The sequence below is a fragment of the Prionailurus viverrinus genome, chromosome D2, assembly GCF_022837055.1.
Source record: "Prionailurus viverrinus isolate Anna chromosome D2, UM_Priviv_1.0, whole genome shotgun sequence".
Classification (NCBI taxonomy): Eukaryota; Metazoa; Chordata; class Mammalia; order Carnivora; family Felidae; genus Prionailurus; species Prionailurus viverrinus.
Genome location: NC_062571.1, coordinates 8989028 through 9006909, shown reverse-complemented (window position 1 = coordinate 9006909; position 17882 = coordinate 8989028). Strand labels below are relative to the sequence as shown.

Here is a 17882-nt window from a genome sequence, read left to right as displayed (position 1 = left end):
GAAGAAAGTACCAGAAAGTACCAAACAGAAAATACAGTAAGACAACTGAAAAATACTAGAGGAATTCAACAGCAGAACAATGAGGCAGAGTGAATCAGTAATCTGCAGTCAGACAGTGGAACTCGCCCAGTGAGAGCAGGGGGAAAAGTGAACACAGCTTAAGAGACATATGAGACAATCAATATACAGCAGACCAACATTTGCATTATAGAAATCACAAAAGGGGATGAAAAAGAAAGAGGCAGAAAATTCACTGAGAGAAATAATAGCCGAAAACTTCCCCAAATTGGGGGGAAAAAAAGAAATCCATATCCAGGAAGCCCAGAAATTTCTATTTAAGTTGAATTCAAAAAACCCACACCAAAAACATTATGAGATGGAGTGCCAACAACTAAAGACATGGAGAGAATGTTAAAAGTAGCAAAAAATCCACAACTGGTTCCAGAAAAGGGAACTCTCGTAAGATTATCAGATCCTTCAGCAGAAACCTTTCCAGTCAGAAGGCAGTGGCATGGTATATTCAAAGAATGGGAAAAGAAAAATCTTTACTGGACAACAATACACAGCAAAGCTCTCATTTAGAATCAAAGGACAAATAAATGAGTTTCCCAAACAAAAGCTAGAATTCACCAACACGAGAAAAGCCTCACAAGAAATGTTAAAGGGACTTCTTTAAGTTGAAACAAAAGAATACAAATTAGTAACACGAAAACATATTAATGCATAAATCTCACTGGTAAAAACAAATATATAGTGAAATTCAGAACATCCTAATGTTGTGAAGATAGTGGGTTAATCACTTACAAAAGCAGTATGAAACATAAAAGACCAAAGTACAAAAAATAACCATAATTACTTATAATCATTAGTTAAGACATACAGAAGATTAAAAGATACAAGATTTGACATCAAAACTATAAAACAAGGAGGGTGGGGGGGAATACAAACACCTAGCTTTAGAATATGTACAATCTTCAGTTTTGTCAACTTAAAATTGACATTGTCCTGAAATGCCCCATTAGACCAGATGGACTTTACAGACATTTCATCCAAAAGAAAAATTCTCAAGTACACATGAACAATTTTCAAGGATTGACCATATATTAAGACAAAAAACAAATCCTAGCAAATTTAAGAAGACCCAAACCCAATCAAGCATCTTTCCTGCATGAAACTAGAAATCTAGACAGAACAAGAAAGCAAAAGGTAAGCATGCTTGCTGATTTCAAACTATACCACAAAGCTACTGTAATCAAAACTGTATGCTATTGGCATAAATGCAGACACACAGATCCATGCAACAGAACACGGAGTCCAGCAATAAACCCACATCTAAGTCAACTAGTCTACGACAAAGGAGCCAAGAATATACAATAGGGAAAGGACAGTCACCTCTTCAATAAATGGGGCTAGGAAATACGGACAGCCACATGCAAAAGAGTGAAATTAAACTGCTATCTTGTACCATACACAAACTCTAACTCAAAATGGATTGAAGACTGGAACACAAAACCTAAAACTATGAAAGTCCTCGAAGAAAACAGGCAGTAGGCTACACATCAATCTCGGCAATAACTTTTTGTATTTGACCCTAAATAAAAACGCAACAAAAGCAAAAATGAGCACGTGGGACTGCATCAAACTAAAAAGCAAAGGAGACCATCAATAAAATCAAAGACAATCCACTGATTTGTCCAAAGACAAATAGAAGAAACTATTTGCAACCATTTATCTGATAAGGGGTTAATGTCCAAAAGAGAACTAATATTACTCAATAAGAAAAATCATATTTGATTTAAAATGGGCAGAGGATATGAATAGACATTTTTCCAAAGAAGACATACAGATGGCCAACAGGTACTTGAAGAAAGTACTCTACGACACTCATCATCAGGGAAATGCAAATCAAAACCACAATGAGATAGCACTTCACACCTACGGGAATGACTATTCTCAAAAAGACAAAACATAACAAGTGTTTATAAGGATATGAAGACAAGGAAACCCTTAGGTACTCTTCGTGGGAGGCTGAACTGTGCTGCCACCATAGAACACAACATGGCAGTTCCTCAAAACATTAAAAATAGAACTATTATGTGATCCAGTAATTCCACTTCTGGGTATATATCTGAAGAAAATGAAAACACTAGCCTGAAAAGACATACACATGTTTTTTCACTGTAGCACTATATAAACAAATGAAGAATACATAGTTATAAGTTAAACACATTATGCATACTATATTTTATATGTTTTACATACGTATGTATTATGTATATATACATATTATAAATATGATATACATGTGGAATATTACGCAGTCATAAAATTTAATGAAATCTTGCATTTGGGGACACCATGGATGGATCCTGAGGGCATTATGCAAAGTCACAGAAGTCAGACAAAGGAAGACTAATACTGTTTGATCTTGCTTACATGGAATTTGAAAAATGAAAAACACAAACACAGTGATGTTACAGATCCAGGGAACATACTGTCGGTTGACAGAGGTATGGGTTTGGGGGTAGGAGAAATGGATGTGTGAGTGTGTGTGTATATCAAAACGATGTATTGTCAAGACCACACACACACACACACACACATCTTTATCAACAACTGATGCTGAGGCAATTGGATATCTACATGCAAAACAATTATACTCTTTTCTCACAACATACACAAAAATGGGTAACAGACCTAAATGTAACAACTATTCACTTAAAGAAAATATAGGAATGAATCTTTCTGTCCTTGGGATAGACACAGGCCTTTTAGATACAACACCAAAACCAATAGTGACAAAAGATAGAACAGATAACCTGTATTTCATGAAACAAAAAACTCTTTTGCTGCAGAGCGCACAGCCAAGACTAAAATGACAACCCAGAAACAGGAGAAAATACTTGCAAACTATATACCTAATTAGGGACTGATATACAGAATATGTAAAGAACGCTTACAACTCACCAATAAAAAGACAACTACAGCTAAAATATTAATAAGGCAAATGCCTGTTGAATATTAAGCTTGTATCCAGCAACCTTCCTGTAAATGACTTCTATGTTGTAGGAGTGTGCCGCATTAGGATTCTTAGACAATCGAATCTCTGCAAAAAGAGGAGTTTTATTTCTTCCCTTGTCACCTTTCATATCCCTGTTTTGTTGCATTACCTAGGATTTCTACTAAGATGTCTAAATAAGAGTGGTGAAACCGGATGGCCCGGACTTGCTCCTGATCTTAGAGAGAAAGCACCCAGTTTCTCTTTATTATATGTGATGTTAACAGATTTTTTTTTTTTTTTTTTTTTTTTTTTTTTTTTTTTTTTTTTTTAACGTTTATTTATTTTTGAGACAGAGAGAGACAGAGCATGAATGGGGGAGGGGCAGAGAGAGAGGGAGACACAGAATCGGAAACAGGCTCCAGGCTCCGAGCCATCAGCCCAGAGCCTGACGCGGGGCTCGAACTCACGGACCGCGAGATCGTGACCTGGCTGAAGTCGGACGCTTAACCGACTGCGCCACCCAGGCGCCCCTTAACAGATTTTTTGGTAGATGTTTTTCATCAACTTGAGGAAATTCTCTATTCCTAGTTTGCTGAATTTTAATCATACATGGATTCTGTTAAATGCTTCTTCTGCATCAATTGATAGGATCATACAATTTTTCTTTCTGCAGCTTACTGATGGGATGGATTATGTTAATTGATTTTTGAAATGTTGAATGAGCTTGCAGGCTTGGAATAAATCCTAATTCGTCATGGTATATAATTCTTTTCCTACACCGTTGGACTTTATTTGGAGTTCTGCATCTATATTCCTAAGAATTATTTGTAGTTTTTCTTCCAAGAGCGACCATCTGCTTTTGGGATTAAGGAAACAATTCTTTGGCCTTAAAGAAAGAGTGGAAAAGTTCCCTCTAACTACAAATCATCCCTAGGAATTTACAAAAAGGCCACTCGAGGTAATAAATAAATTCAGAAAAGCTGTAAGCCACAATATAACCACCCCCAAATCAGGTGAGGCTTGTATGCAACTGCAATCAACAATCTGAAAGGAAATTAATAAAGCAATTTTATGTATAACAGCATCTTTGTCAGCCTATGGTACATTATACTGATTGTTTCTGGAATGCTGAACCACTTTTACATGCTCTGCATATAAACCACTCAGTCATGGTGTAGGATTCTGTTTATACACCACTGTTTTCTACTTGCTAATATTTTGCCAAGGATTAGGCAGGTAACTACCTGAGAGTATTTCTAAGTGTACCACTTCATACATTTTTTTGGTGGTTGTTCGAGGTATTTGAGTCCATTTCTAGGTAAAAGGCACATATATGATTCATCACATTCTTCTCAGATCAACATTTTACCAACTCAAGGGAAATGTAAAACTTCAATTCCATCCAAATCCCTTTATTATATCTTTTAAATGTAATTATATATTTTCCCCACACATGGAGCATCAAATCATAGGATATTTCTACATTTTGCTTCAACAATCAAATATGATTTCAGAAAATGAGAAGGAAACTCCATTATATTTATCCTTATTTTTTCCGCTTCCAATGTTCATTCTTTTCTGAAGTTCCAACATTCTTGTGTTATTTCCTTTCTATTCAGAGGAGTTCCTCTAGCCATTTTTACAAGTTAAGTTTGCTAGGGACACCTGGCTGGGTCAGTGGGTTGAGCGTCTGACTTCGGCTTGGGTCATGATCTCATGGTCTGTGAGTTCGAGCCCCACGTCGGGCTATGTGCTGACAGCTCAGAGTCTAGAGCCTGTTTTGGGTTGTGTTCTCTCTGCTCCTCCCCTGCTTGTGCTTTATCTCTGTTTCTCAAAAGTAAATACATGTTACAAAAAATTTTTTTAATAAGTAAAAGTTAAGTTTCCCAACATTTTCTCTTAGTTTTCCTTTGTATGATAACTTCAGCTCTCCTTTCATGAATATATGTCCATAAGATACCAGTTTTGTCTGAAAGTTCTTTTCCTTCAGTACTCAGAAAAAAAAGCATGGTTTCCCTCTAGCTTCCATGCTTTTGGCTGAAACATCCACTATCATTTCCAAAGAAAAGGAGAGGTTTCTCTCCAGCTACTTTGAAACAGTCTCTTGTTTTTAGAAATGTAATCATGACATGCCATTGGCGTGGATCCCTTTGCATTTATCTTACTTGGAGTTCACGCAGATTCTTCAATGAATACTATTAGGTCTTCTGTCGAACTTGGGAAGCTTTCAACCATTATTCTTTAAAATCCTTCAAGTCCCACCCTCTCTTCCCTTTCTGTTACTCTTCTTCCTGACACATAGAGATTCCACCCTCCTCTCGTTACCTCCATGCCTTCCAATCTGGACTGACCATAATCACCCTTAAGGAAAACGACAAGCGTCCTCTAGCGACATCTGTAGTGCTTATGCTCTTCCCAATATCTTCTCCAGGAGCGAGAAAGATCTTATAAACATAAACTACACCTTGCTCGTTAACCAAAATATACTAAAAAGGATAACATTAAAAACTTTAATAAGATTTATGATATTTACCTTGTGGACCACAACTGCCTGACATCATTTCCTGTCCCACACTCATCAATCACTCACTCCCCTCTGGCCACTGTGACTTTTTTTTTTTTCCGCTATTTCCCAAAAAACACCAAACACATTCCTGCTCATTGGCTTAGGGGGTGCTATTCCCCTTGCTGAGAAGAGGCAGAAACCACCCAACTCACACAAACATTTCACTCAAATCCTGCTCTAATGGTGGCTGATCTCCTACTTTAGGTCTCCCCTGACTACTCTTCTTAAAGCAGCACAATTTAACTCTGCTCTAATTTCCAAGGTCATTTTATACCACTACACAGCGTTAATACGCAAAAGTATCTCTTTCTAGTGCTACTTTTTAAATGTATGAGACATATAACTATATAAATTCAAGGTGCACGTTAGTTTCAGACAATTATAAACTGTATTATGACTGCTACTGTACCAATAATCAGCACCTTTATTATGTTACACCATTCCCATGCCTTATTAGTGACTGGAACGATTCAGTTCTGGTGTCTTGGCAAGTGTGATGATCACAATATGATACTGTCTGCATTCTTGATATGGTATCCACCATCTCTACAGCTTACTTATCTCTTCTGATCTTGTACCATCCCTCCTTTCCCACTCCCCATCCCCTGGGAACCACCACAGTACCCTCTGTTATCATGAGTTTCCCTTTTCCAGATTCCAGATATAAGTGACACCACACGGTAACTGTCTTTCTCTTAAAGTGGCAGGATATCATTTCTCATGACTGAATAATACTACTCTCTTTTATTTCTTTAGCTATTCATGAATTGACGAGCACGCAGATTGTGCCCAGATCTGGCTATTGTGAATAAGGCCGTGATACACATGAATGTGTATATTCTCTTCAATATCGTCTTTTCATTTTCTTCGGGTATGTTCCCAAGTACAACTGCGGGATCCTAGGACAGTTCTATATTTAACTGCTTGAGGAATCTCCACACCCTTTTCCACAGTAGGTGAACCAATTTACATCACCACCACCGACAGTGCACAAGGGTTCCCTTTTCTCCTCATCCTCGCCAACACTTGTTCTCTCTTGTCTTCTTGGTGCTAGCCATTCTAAATGGTGTGATGTGGCTCGGATGCGCATGTCCCTCACGTTAGTGATGTTGACCACCTCTGCATGTATCTCTTGGCCACTAGTGCTACTTGTACAAAGTCACTGGCACATTATTCTTTCACTGCTATGGCATTTATTAATTTTTTTAATCAAAAAAATTTTTTTCATGTTTATTAATTTTTGAGAGAGAGAGACAGAGCACGAGTGGGGGAGAGCCAAGAGAGAGGGAGACACAGAATCCGAAGCAAGCTCCAGGCTCTGAGCTGTCAGCACAGAGCCCGATACAGGGCTCGACTCATGGACAGCAACATCATGACCTGACCTGAAGTTAGACACTCAACTGACTGAGCCACCCAAGCGCCTCTCACTACTATAGTATTTAGACAACAGCAAGCACTCAAAAATTATTGGAGTCGGAAAATCAGTGTATGAAACAATGCCTGGGAACAGGAGGAATGCAGTGCAACAACGCAGGTAAGGTCGGCGGCTGACACTGCTTTGAGAAACACAGACTCATGCAGGAAAACGATGGCAAAGGGGAGGAAGGCAAAGATTGGTCTGTTGACCAATGTAAGAATTGGTGAATATTCAAAACGTGAATCAAACAGGAGAACATTTTTCGTGAGAGCAGAATCTGGAGGTTTGGTTCAATAACCAGTATTCTCAGTCACTCACTGGATTATGACTTCTAAACAGATACCTTAAAAACACATTCCAAAGTTGTCCAGCCCTGGGTTAATCATGGGAAGATAATCAATGTCCTGATGTTCATCGGTGCCGTTATGTATCAACTCACCTGGGAGGCTCTGGCTTGGGAATTCTTCCTCCGATATCCATGGCTCCTCTCCTTGCTCCAGCCTGAAGATCACCTCTGGTTTGGTAGCACAGGACCCTGTCAACGTGAAATCATTCAGGATTCAGACCAGGTGGCCTACACTTCGGGGCCTCTGGAAGAGGAGGAAGCCGCTGCAGCTGCTCAGTGAAGAAGCCACCGAACACTTCACTGGAGAGGTAAACACAACGACCTTCCTGGTGCCCAATGGCGGTCAATCGGCAACGACTCCTGAATTCCAATCTTAAATATCATTCAACGCGGCACAGAGCCTATACGCCTCATAATTAACACAATCAAAACATGCTACTTGGAATTATATAAAAACAGTCCTTACCCACTGAGACAAGGTGGCTGTAGTTCTCCAGCATCACGTCCCTGTACAGGGACCTCTGACTTGAGTCCAAGCACTGCCACTCCTCCTGGGTGAAGCCCACGGTCACATCCTTAAATGATACTGATCCCTGGGATTTCTGTTCAATCTGAAATGTTCAGAAGTGGGTGACATGGTAAAGCTGTATGGGAACCAATCCTTCTCATGATTACCAAAATAGTCTGCAGAAGGTGTGTTTGGCTTTAGGCTTGAGGGAAGACGAGAAATCTAACAAACACTATGCCATTGCTTCAGGGCATTATTCATGTAAAAATCACCAAATCTCACAATGTATCCGGAACTGTTCCAATTCTTAGAAATGCTAAGATTAATAAAACTGTTCTTGTATTCAAGGAGCACATATTCTGATAAGAAAACATGCAGTAACAGGTCACAATGGCTAAGGTGAAGTATGAAAAAGACAGACTAAAACAAACGAGCAGCAAAATTAGCTCTTTGGGGGCCTCACTGAAGAACAGCTGGTGGAGAAGAGGAAACCCGTACTCTCATGAACACAGGGTCGTGGTCCCCGGTGAAAGCAAAGATGGGACTCCATTAACACATTCGCGAAATGAGAAGGCAAATGGCGGAGGAAAAGTTGAGTATCCAGCCTGGATCTGTGATGACAAGAAGTGCCAGAAAGGAATTCATGGAATGGATCACAGAGTAAATTAGACCGAGTCTTCAGTGTGTGATCACTTTCCACTTTAAAGAATATTTTGGAGTACTGGGGCGCCCGGGTGGCTCAGTTGGTTGAGCGTCCGACTTCGACTCAGGTCATGATCTCGCAGTTCGTGAGTTCGAGCCCCGCGCTGGGCTCTGCTGACAGCTCAGAGCCTGGAGCCAGCTTCGGATTCTGTGTCTCCCTCTCTCCCTCCCCTTCCCTGCTCATGATCTGTCTCTCTCTGTCTCTCAAAAATGAATAAACATTAAAAAAAGTTAAAAAAAAAAAAAGAATACTTTGAGTACTATCGAAGTTGATTTTATGAATTACATAAATATACTATCAATACATTTTGTTACAAATTGTTATTCTCCAGTTTAAAAGGTAAAAGCTGAGGGGTGCCTGGGTGGCTAAGTTGGTTAAATGTCCGAGTTCGGCTCAGGTCATGATCTCCCTGTTCACGGGTTTGAACCCCGCTTTGTGTTCTGTATGGACAGCATGAAGCCTGCTTGGGATTCTGTGTCTCCCTCTCTCTCTGCTCCTCCCCAACTCATGTTGTGTCTTTGTCTCTCTCTCTCTCTCTCTCAAAAATAAACATAAAAAAGTTAAAAAACATATGTAAATAATGTGTTTCTACCTGTTGCTGCAGCTACATATTGTGAGTATAAAGGCTGAGGTTCCATAAGTATCTGAAGTGGGAGAATACACTGAGACATGACAAGTCTATGAAGAAGTGAGGTGGAGCAAGATGATAAAATCAGCAGCACACAAAGATCTTCCTGAGTCATTTTCAAAACTAGTAGGCACCTCATGACCCAGTGAGAACACTTCCAGTATCATTTGTAATGTGAGTTTCGGTTCTCACATTTCAAGGAGCAAATTGCCAGAAGAGGCATCTTCCGGTCGACTAGGAGTCAAGAGATCTCAAATTTGTCCACTTCTCAAACTGCATTTTCTGCAAATGAACTATTCTATATAGATCCCGAATGTAAATCCTTATACGCTTCTGTAAATTCAGTACCTACAGCATAAAGGTGCTGTAGGATTGCACTAACTAATCCAGAAATCTTACTTAACGTAGTATTATCCAGGCACATAATCAGAATTCACCAATCAAGAGATATATTCGATTCCAAATCGTTCCTGACATACCAGCTCTGTCCTTTAATGAAACTGCTTCAAGAAATTTTTTTAGGTTTCTTGATTTATTTTGAGAGAGAGAAAGAGAGAGCACGAGCAGGGGAGGGGCAGAGAGAAAGGGACAGAGAGGATCCCAAGCAGGCTCCATGCTGTGAGTGTGGAGCCCCAAGCACGGCTCCATCCCAGGAACCGTGAGATCATGCCCTGGACTGAAATCAAGAGAAGGATGCTAAAGCCACTGAGCCACCCAGGTGCCCCGTGAAACTGTCTGAAAAACAGTATTACAAATATTCTTCATTAAGGAAAACAAAATACTTCAGAGGGCTTCCACAAAATACGGGATAGCAGAAGATGACTGAAGTAATGTAAAGGTTGAATTGCAGCAATAATAAAGGTCCTTTCATATGTTAAGGAAAAATTATAAACTATAACCACAATTTAAACTTAAATGATAATTAGTATTAGAATAAAAATTAAATACTGAACCACTCTAGAAGGAGTAACTTTAAACTGTATCATCAAAGGTCACTTGATAAATCATGTGACCACTGACAAACCACTCACAAAATATTTTTTCCCCTCTCCAGCAGGTCCAGCGCCCCAGCCTGCCCCTGTGGGTACATCACAACTCCTGCCCACTGACATCAAGCTGGGCCACGTGACTTGCTTTGGCCAATGGAAAGTGGTACAAGGGAAATGTGTCACTTCAGGGAGAAGTTTCAGAGACATCATCCTTCATCCTTGACCCCACAATGCACAGTACAGAGAGCAGAGCCACACCTTAGCCCCTAAGATCACAGACACAAACAAAAAATAAATTTAGGAATCCTTTGTTACGACACAAGCTGACTGATGGCAGTGTTGAAAAAACAAAACAAAATAATCCAATAAAATACAAACGAACAACCTCTAGAGACCGCTTGTGTATACAACAGGCTTGAGCAGTCAAAGCTTGAGCAAGGCAAAAGGACCCACAGCGACCACGACCACGACCACCAAGCTGACGTGAACAGGCTCATTAAGCCACAGGCCCTCACTGACCAATGGGCTGCCCACGGCAGGCACAGTGCCTAAGATTACCAAAAAAGGGGGAAAAGTTACAGCTACTCGAGAACTACAGCCCCTCACCACCGCCTAGTAGCAGACGGTCTCCCCTTTGCCATCCTGCCAGCTGCTCCCTTGCAGGGTATCCGGTAAACTTTTATTTCTTCTGTTCTGTCTTGAGTGAATTCTTCACTGGCGCCCCCTGCCGGCTCCCACTCAATCGGGGTGCCCCACACAACCAAGAAAAAGCATAGGGAAGAAATACATTGTCAGATGGAGGGACTAAAGCCTAACAAGAACAAACACAAATGGGTTACGTCACCCAATACAAAAAACAATTATGTTATTTTAGGCTTGAAAATCTTGTCTTTTCATTTTTAACCAGAAATGAAAAATCATGAGGAAAACAAAACAGGATCCCCACCGTAGGACTTACAGTAACGTCAAAATCATGTTTCTTTTAATGCCCTACACAGTTCTAAGAGTTTCTCCTTATAAAGAGCGATGTCTCATTCTAGAATCCTCACCAGCTGGCACACATTAGGACACATACTAACTATTCATAAATGGTTAATGAACGAAGTGAACGAAGGCCTAATTAAGGTACGTTACAGGGAATACCAACTGCAGCGAAAGGGAGACTTATTTCAGTGATAAAAACAGTTGCAGTCAAATGGAACAGAACAGAACCCCCCCAATAAACCCACGCTTATATGGTCGACTCATTTTTGACAGGGTTGCAAAAACACACAATGGGGAAAGGATAGTCTCTTCGGTAAATGGTGACGGGAAAACGGGATACCAACACGCAAAAGAATGAAACTATACCCCTATCTTACACCACTCATACAAATTAACTTGAAATGAATCAGACTTAAACATAAGAACTGATACCATACAATTCCTAGAAGAAAACATAGGGGAGAAGCTCAACATTGTTCTCTAGGATGATGTTTTCTTTGGATAAGATGCCAAAAGCAAGGCAACAAAAGCTCAAACAAGCCTTCATCGAACTTAAGAGCTCTGCCCAGCAAACAGTCCATGAACTGGAAAGTAACCTACAGAATGGGACAATATATTCACAAATCATGTATCTGATAAGACGTTAATATCCAAAATGTATAAACAACTCATACAACTCAAAAACCAAAAACCAAATAATCCAATTAAAATGAGCAAAGGACCTGAACAGACATTTTTCCAAAGACCTACAAATGGCCAATATGTACATGCAAAGGTGCTCAATATCATGAACCATCAAGGAAATGCAAATCAAAACCACAATGAGATATCTCTTTCACACCTCTCAGAATGGCTATTATCAAAAAGAGAAGAAATGACAAATGGCAAGACTGTGGCATGAAGGGAACCCTCATTCACTGTTGGTGAGAATGTAAACTGGTGCTGCCACCTTGGAAAACACTTGGAAAACACTATGGCGGTCCCTCAAAAAATTAAAAATGGAACTACCAGATGATCTAGCAATCCAATTCTAGGCACAAATCCAAAAGAAATGGAATCAAAACTGCAAAAGACACCTGTAATCTCCTGTTCACTGCAACATTATTGATAGTAGCTGAGGCATGAGGCTTAGTGTTCATCAACAGAGGAATGGGGTAAAGATAATGCATGTATACATACACGCATATATAATAAATATATATATAAACGCGCGCGCGCTCGCGCGCACACACACACACACACACACACACACACACACACAATGGAATACTATTCAACCATAAAAACAAAGGAAATCCTGCCACTTGAGACAATGTGGACAGACCTTGAGGGCATTATGCTAAATGAAGTAAGTCAGAGAGAAAACAAATATCATACACTATAACTCACCATAAATCCAATTTCATAGAAACAGGGTATAAAATGGGGACTGCCAGAGGCTGGGAGAAAGAGGAAAAAAAATGGGATGTTGTAAGCCAGGGTCATGAGATCGATCCCCACACTGGGCGCAGAGCCTACTTAACAATGAAGAAAGAAAGGAAGGGAGGGAAACAAACTAATTCCAGGTAAGGATGTCCCTACCTATGAATGAATACCTAAGAAAGAAGTAGAAACAAAATAAAACACAATCTTGGGGAGAAAGCAGGAGGAAATACTCAAGAATTCTTGTTGTGAATTCAACATATCTTTGACACTAAATACTAAATCCTAACAAGAACATGTCCCCCACCAGGAAAAAATACCTCATTGCTCAATGTCTCTCATGGACACAGACACATAATTCTAAAACAAAACATTGCCATGACCCAGTTAGCTTTATTTCAGACATATCTTGTTAGTTTTACATTAAACTTGTTGTAATTAATTTTACATTAAATTTATTTATTTATTTTTTTAATTTTTTTTTCAACGTTTATTTATTTTTGGGACAGAGAGAGACAGAGCATGAACGGGGGAGGGGCAGAGAGAGAGGGAGACACAGAATCAGAAACAGGCTCCAGGCTCTGAGCCATCAGCCCAGAGCCTGACGCGGGGCTCGAACTCACAGACCGTGAGATCGTGACCTGGCTAAAGTCGGACGCTTAACCGACTGCGCCACCCAGGCGCCCCAATTTTACATTAAATTTAATTGCATAAGATTTGATGTAATTTACTAAGAAAATGAAGGAGACAAATCATATGACTATTTCAATAGATGTCCAAAACCATTTTAAATAATTTAATTGGCACTCATTGGGGCGCTTGGTTGGCTCAGTCAGTTAAGCGTCCAGCTTCGGCTCAGGTCATGTCACAGTTCGTGGGTTCGAGCCCCCAGTTGGGCTCTGTGCTAACAGCTCAGAGCCTGGAGCCTGCTTTGAATTCTCTGTCTCCCTCTCTCTCTGCTCCTTCCCTGCTGGTATTCTTTCTTTCTCTCTCAAAAATAAACATTAAAATTTTTTAATTTAATTGGCACTCATTAAAAAAAAGAAAAATTTTAGGTAACTAGGAATAAAACTGGACATCCTTGATGCCATTATGAAATGTAAACAAATACAGCAAAAATCCATACTGAAAGGAAAGTTTCCCCCCTACTCTTGTTTCTATTTAATATTATATATTTGAGGACCTAAGACGGCAATGTAGAAAAAAAAGTACAAAATCTGGGAAAAGTATATGGCAGTGTCACTATTCCCAGATTATACATGTGTATACATAAAAAATCCAAATTTTTAGGATATACAGATAAACAATTAGATGTAGTAAATTAGTGTAGAAAACTTATTGGAAATAAGGTCAATATATAAAAAATAACATGCCAGCAACAAGCAGTTAAAAAAGTGCAAATAAAAATATATTTAAATATTAATACATAATACAGGGTGGCTCAGTTGACCATCAGACTCTTGATTTCTGCTGTGGTTCTGACCCCAGGGACGTGGGATCCAGGCTCATGTCGGGCTATACCCTGAGTGTGGAGTCGGCTTAAGATTCTCTCCATCCATCTCCCTCTACCCCTCTCCCCAGCTCACACTACCTCTCTTGGGTGGGGGGAGATACATATATATTTTTAAAAAACCACTAAATACAAAGAAATAATTCTAACAATAGGTGTGCAAGAATTCCACCCACTCTTGAAATTGCCGAACACTTATACACCGTAAATTTATGAAATTTGCACAAACTCAATAATCAGACACATACAAATTAAACAGTGAAGTTTGTAACCATTTGAAGTAGGAATAACTTCAGTATCTGGAGAAGACACAGTTTTCTGATGAGTAACAATTTACCTAGAAAAAGGAGAAATCCTAATATCCTGTAACTCAAAAATATTAATCACTGGACACTGGACCAGTGATTCTTAAACTTAATGTGTTATCAACCATCACATGGACATCCCCTAAAAACACAGATTGCTGGGCCTGGCCTCCAGAAGTTCTCTTCCAGTAGGTTTGGGATGGTGGATCACAATCTGCATGTCAAACAAGTTTCGAGGTGACGCTGCCATTTCTGGCCAAAGATCCTCACTCTGAGAAGCAATGCTCCAGGGTCTGGAGATACATCTGCATTTACCATAGAGAATGACAAGGATATTCACAGCAGCTGTTATATTAATGAAACATGCAAATTACCTACATGTCTATCAGTAAAATATAGTATTTAGAATACGGTGTGGCCACACAGCAGGAAAACCCAACATTAAAAGAAACAAACTACAGGGGTGTTTAGGTGGTAAAGCATGTGACTCTTGATTTTGGCTCAGGTCATGATCTCACTGTCGTGAGACTGACCTCTGCACTGAGTCCGCAGCCTGATTAAGATTCTAATTAAAAAAAAAAAAAAAAAAAGGAAATAAGCTACATATGGATAGATGTCAAATTACTAGTGAACTAAGAAGAGAAAATGCCTGTCAATTACACATTAAGATAATTTACATATTTTTAGAAGTACTCAAAACAATAAACAGTATTATTGAACCATTTTTCCAGTATCCATCAAAAGAGACAAAGAGTCTCCTGGAAAGAGTGGTCAGTAAATACAATTGAATCATTGGCAACCTTTACCTGGACAGATCCCAAACAGTGAAGAAGAAAAACCAAGGCAGAAAGCTATGGGATGAATTTGATGGAGAAGCTCAGACAGACTTACTGGAGAATTTAACTTTAAATGATCGGCTATAAAACTCGCACACACAACCTGGCTAAAGTACTCATGGAGAGTTCTTGTTAACCAGAAAACAGGCCATATTCATTCCTCTAAACGTATCAGGATTTTTATTTTCTTTTTAATGTTTCTATATTTTTGAGAGAGCAAGAGACAGAGTGTGAGCGAGAGAGAGGCAGAGAGAGAGGGAGACACAGAATCTGAGGTAGGCTCCAGGCTCTGAGCTGTCAGCACAGAGCCGGACGTGGGGCTCAAACTTATGGAGTGGGAGATCATGACCTGAGCCAAACTCAAAAGCTCAACCTACTGGAGCCACCTAGGCACCCCTAAACATATCAGGTTTAATACCAGGATCGAATAAGACTATCATTAAATTAACCACTTGAGCTATCTCTTGGACCCTTTTACTTTCAGTGAGGAATAGTTTTAGGCACTCATTTCAGGGCTGTCACAGGGGGGTTAAAAGATAAAAAAGATATCATCCAAGAAGTCTTTGTGTCTTGTAAAAATTCTGTCTGTATCCAAAAGACTGTGTCCTCCTTTCCATAATTATCAGAAACAATAGAGATGTTATTTGTAGGTCAGTTTAGAAACTCTAAGATATAGAATGATCAGCATGCATCTAGAAGCCACTTTAGTCTTGCTATTGATCTGTCACTACTTTCTGTAAAGATAGATTTCTGTCTATTGCTAATTTCCCATTAGTATGGGACTCACAAATCTCACCAGGTCCCCTGCAAAATAATGTGGGGAATGAAGAACTTACCTGGCATTTGTTCATTTTCTGCTGTCTTGGAAAAGTGTAGACAACTCTGGTGCTGTGCTGAGTTACAGGAGGAATGAGGTCCTAAAAGAGCTGGCCTGCCTGGTGGCTCCTGAATGCTCCTGCCCTATAAAACTATACAACCCAATAGATACGAAGAGCGTCAGTGCCTTTCGCCTTCAGAAAGGGCAGCAGATGCTCAAAGAACAACTATCTAACAGGACTCTGACACAATCATGTAATGGCTGCTGGGCATAAAAGTTTTCACTGGGAAAACCTAAATATTTGCTTCCTGGGGATTTTTTAACAGTTTAAAGCTCTCTTGATGTTCACAAAAAATTTTTAAATTAAAAAGTAGGTTTAAATAAAACATTATACTCAGTGAAGTAACATTAAGTCTTCACCAAAACTGCTACAAAAAATACTCCCAACCTGGGGCACCTGGGTGGCTCAGTCAGTTAAGCCTGGATTCTTGTTCAGGTCAAGATCTCAGGGATGGTGGGATGGAGCGAGCCCCACATCAGGCTCTGCGCTGACAGTGTTGAACCGGCTTGGGATTCTCTCTCCCTCTTTCTCTGCTTCTTCTGGGTTCTCTCTCTTTCTCTCTCTCTCCCCAAAATAAGTAAACTTAAAAAAACACTCCTGATTAAACTGTTTATCAATTTCCCCACTGTTACTAAACCATTGATTACTGACTACACAGAAAACGATAAAAAGCAATGCTTTAATGAAAGGTCTATGCTTTCATTTCTTGGTCCTGGTTGCCGTTTCTCAAAAGGATCTTTTTAAAAGTAATTTGCCTTTCCTCGTGTGGAAAAGCAGGCAAGTCTCTCTGGAGTCGGGGGACACAACTTCCAGTCTTCGCCACTAACAAACTGTGGTTCTGAGTAAGTCAGTAACCTTCGAGAAGAAAAACAAACAAACAAACAAACAATGTTTCTATTCAATGAGACAAAAAGTAAGGGATTCTTGGAGATCCCTCCCTCATGCCGGACTGAGTAACACCACGCCTCAAGAAGCAGTCACGGACCCCACTGGAGAGCCGCTCAGACTCCAGGAAGGATACAAGGAGAACCAAGAGGCGGGGCGGTAACCGAGTCGGCCCAGGCAGGGGCGCCCGTCTTCCCGGACCACCCCGCCTCCACCCGACGCGCTCCTGGGCCCCCCTCCCGGCCGCAGCGCCGTCCCTCTCCCACCGCCTCCGGACACACGCCCTCCTCCCGCGGCCTCCAGACCCGGGCCCCGCGAACGGCCCCGGCCGCTCCGGCAGGGACTGAGCACCGGGGGGGGCCCGACCTCTAGTGCTAATGGACACGTCCCCATCCCGCCGTCACCGGTCCACGGACCTCCCCCACCCGATCGGGCACCGACCGACGGGGCACAGACTCCCGGGCACACGGCGCCCCCATCGGCCCTCGTCCAATCGTCCCAAGCTCACCTATCGATCCCTGCGCATGAAGCCCCAGAAAAGGTCAGAGACACGGCGAGTGCAGAACCCTCCCCTCCCAGCGAGAACTGAGTTAAACGGAAGGAAAAAAAGAAACAGGACGGAAGTGCACAGAGGCAGAAGGCGGTACTAGGCAAGCGCAGAACCGGACAGTGGGAGGGTTCCGCGCTGAAAGCCAGAGCTACCCCTCCTTTTAGACTCCGTGAGCGGCGATGGACTTTAGCGGAGAGCGTGTAGTCTTTATCTAGCGTGAGAAGGTTGGGGCGCTTGACATAGTTACCCAAACTGTCAGATCGCGTCAGGGAATCCCCAAAAGTTGCAGATTACAGCCGAGATCTATGTGCACCCAGTGTGCAATTTAGACACAGAGCTGTCAGGAAAAGGAAC

At 40.8% G+C, this 17882-nt stretch overlaps 1 protein-coding gene across 2 annotated transcripts in view; it reads right to left on the bottom strand.

Annotated features, from left to right (window-relative positions):
- LOC125147513 (zinc finger protein 33B-like) overlaps positions 1-17601 on the bottom strand; it is a 35104-nt gene extending 17503 nt beyond the window's left edge. The window contains exons 1-5 of one of the 2 annotated variants that reach the window (XM_047824568.1): positions 17487-17601; positions 16849-16948; positions 16052-16183; positions 7797-7941; positions 7424-7519 (exon numbers count right to left, since the gene is read on the bottom strand). In XM_047824568.1, coding sequence (XP_047680524.1) covers positions 7424-7519; positions 7797-7941; positions 16052-16066 — 256 coding nt within the window. In that variant the 5' untranslated portion in view covers positions 16067-16183; positions 16849-16948; positions 17487-17601. Of the gene's footprint in view, positions 1-7423; positions 7520-7796; positions 7942-16051; positions 17333-17486 lie in introns of those variants that run through there. The other variant, XM_047824567.1, reaches the window with a different exon arrangement.
- Positions 17602-17882: the final 281 nt, after the last annotated feature.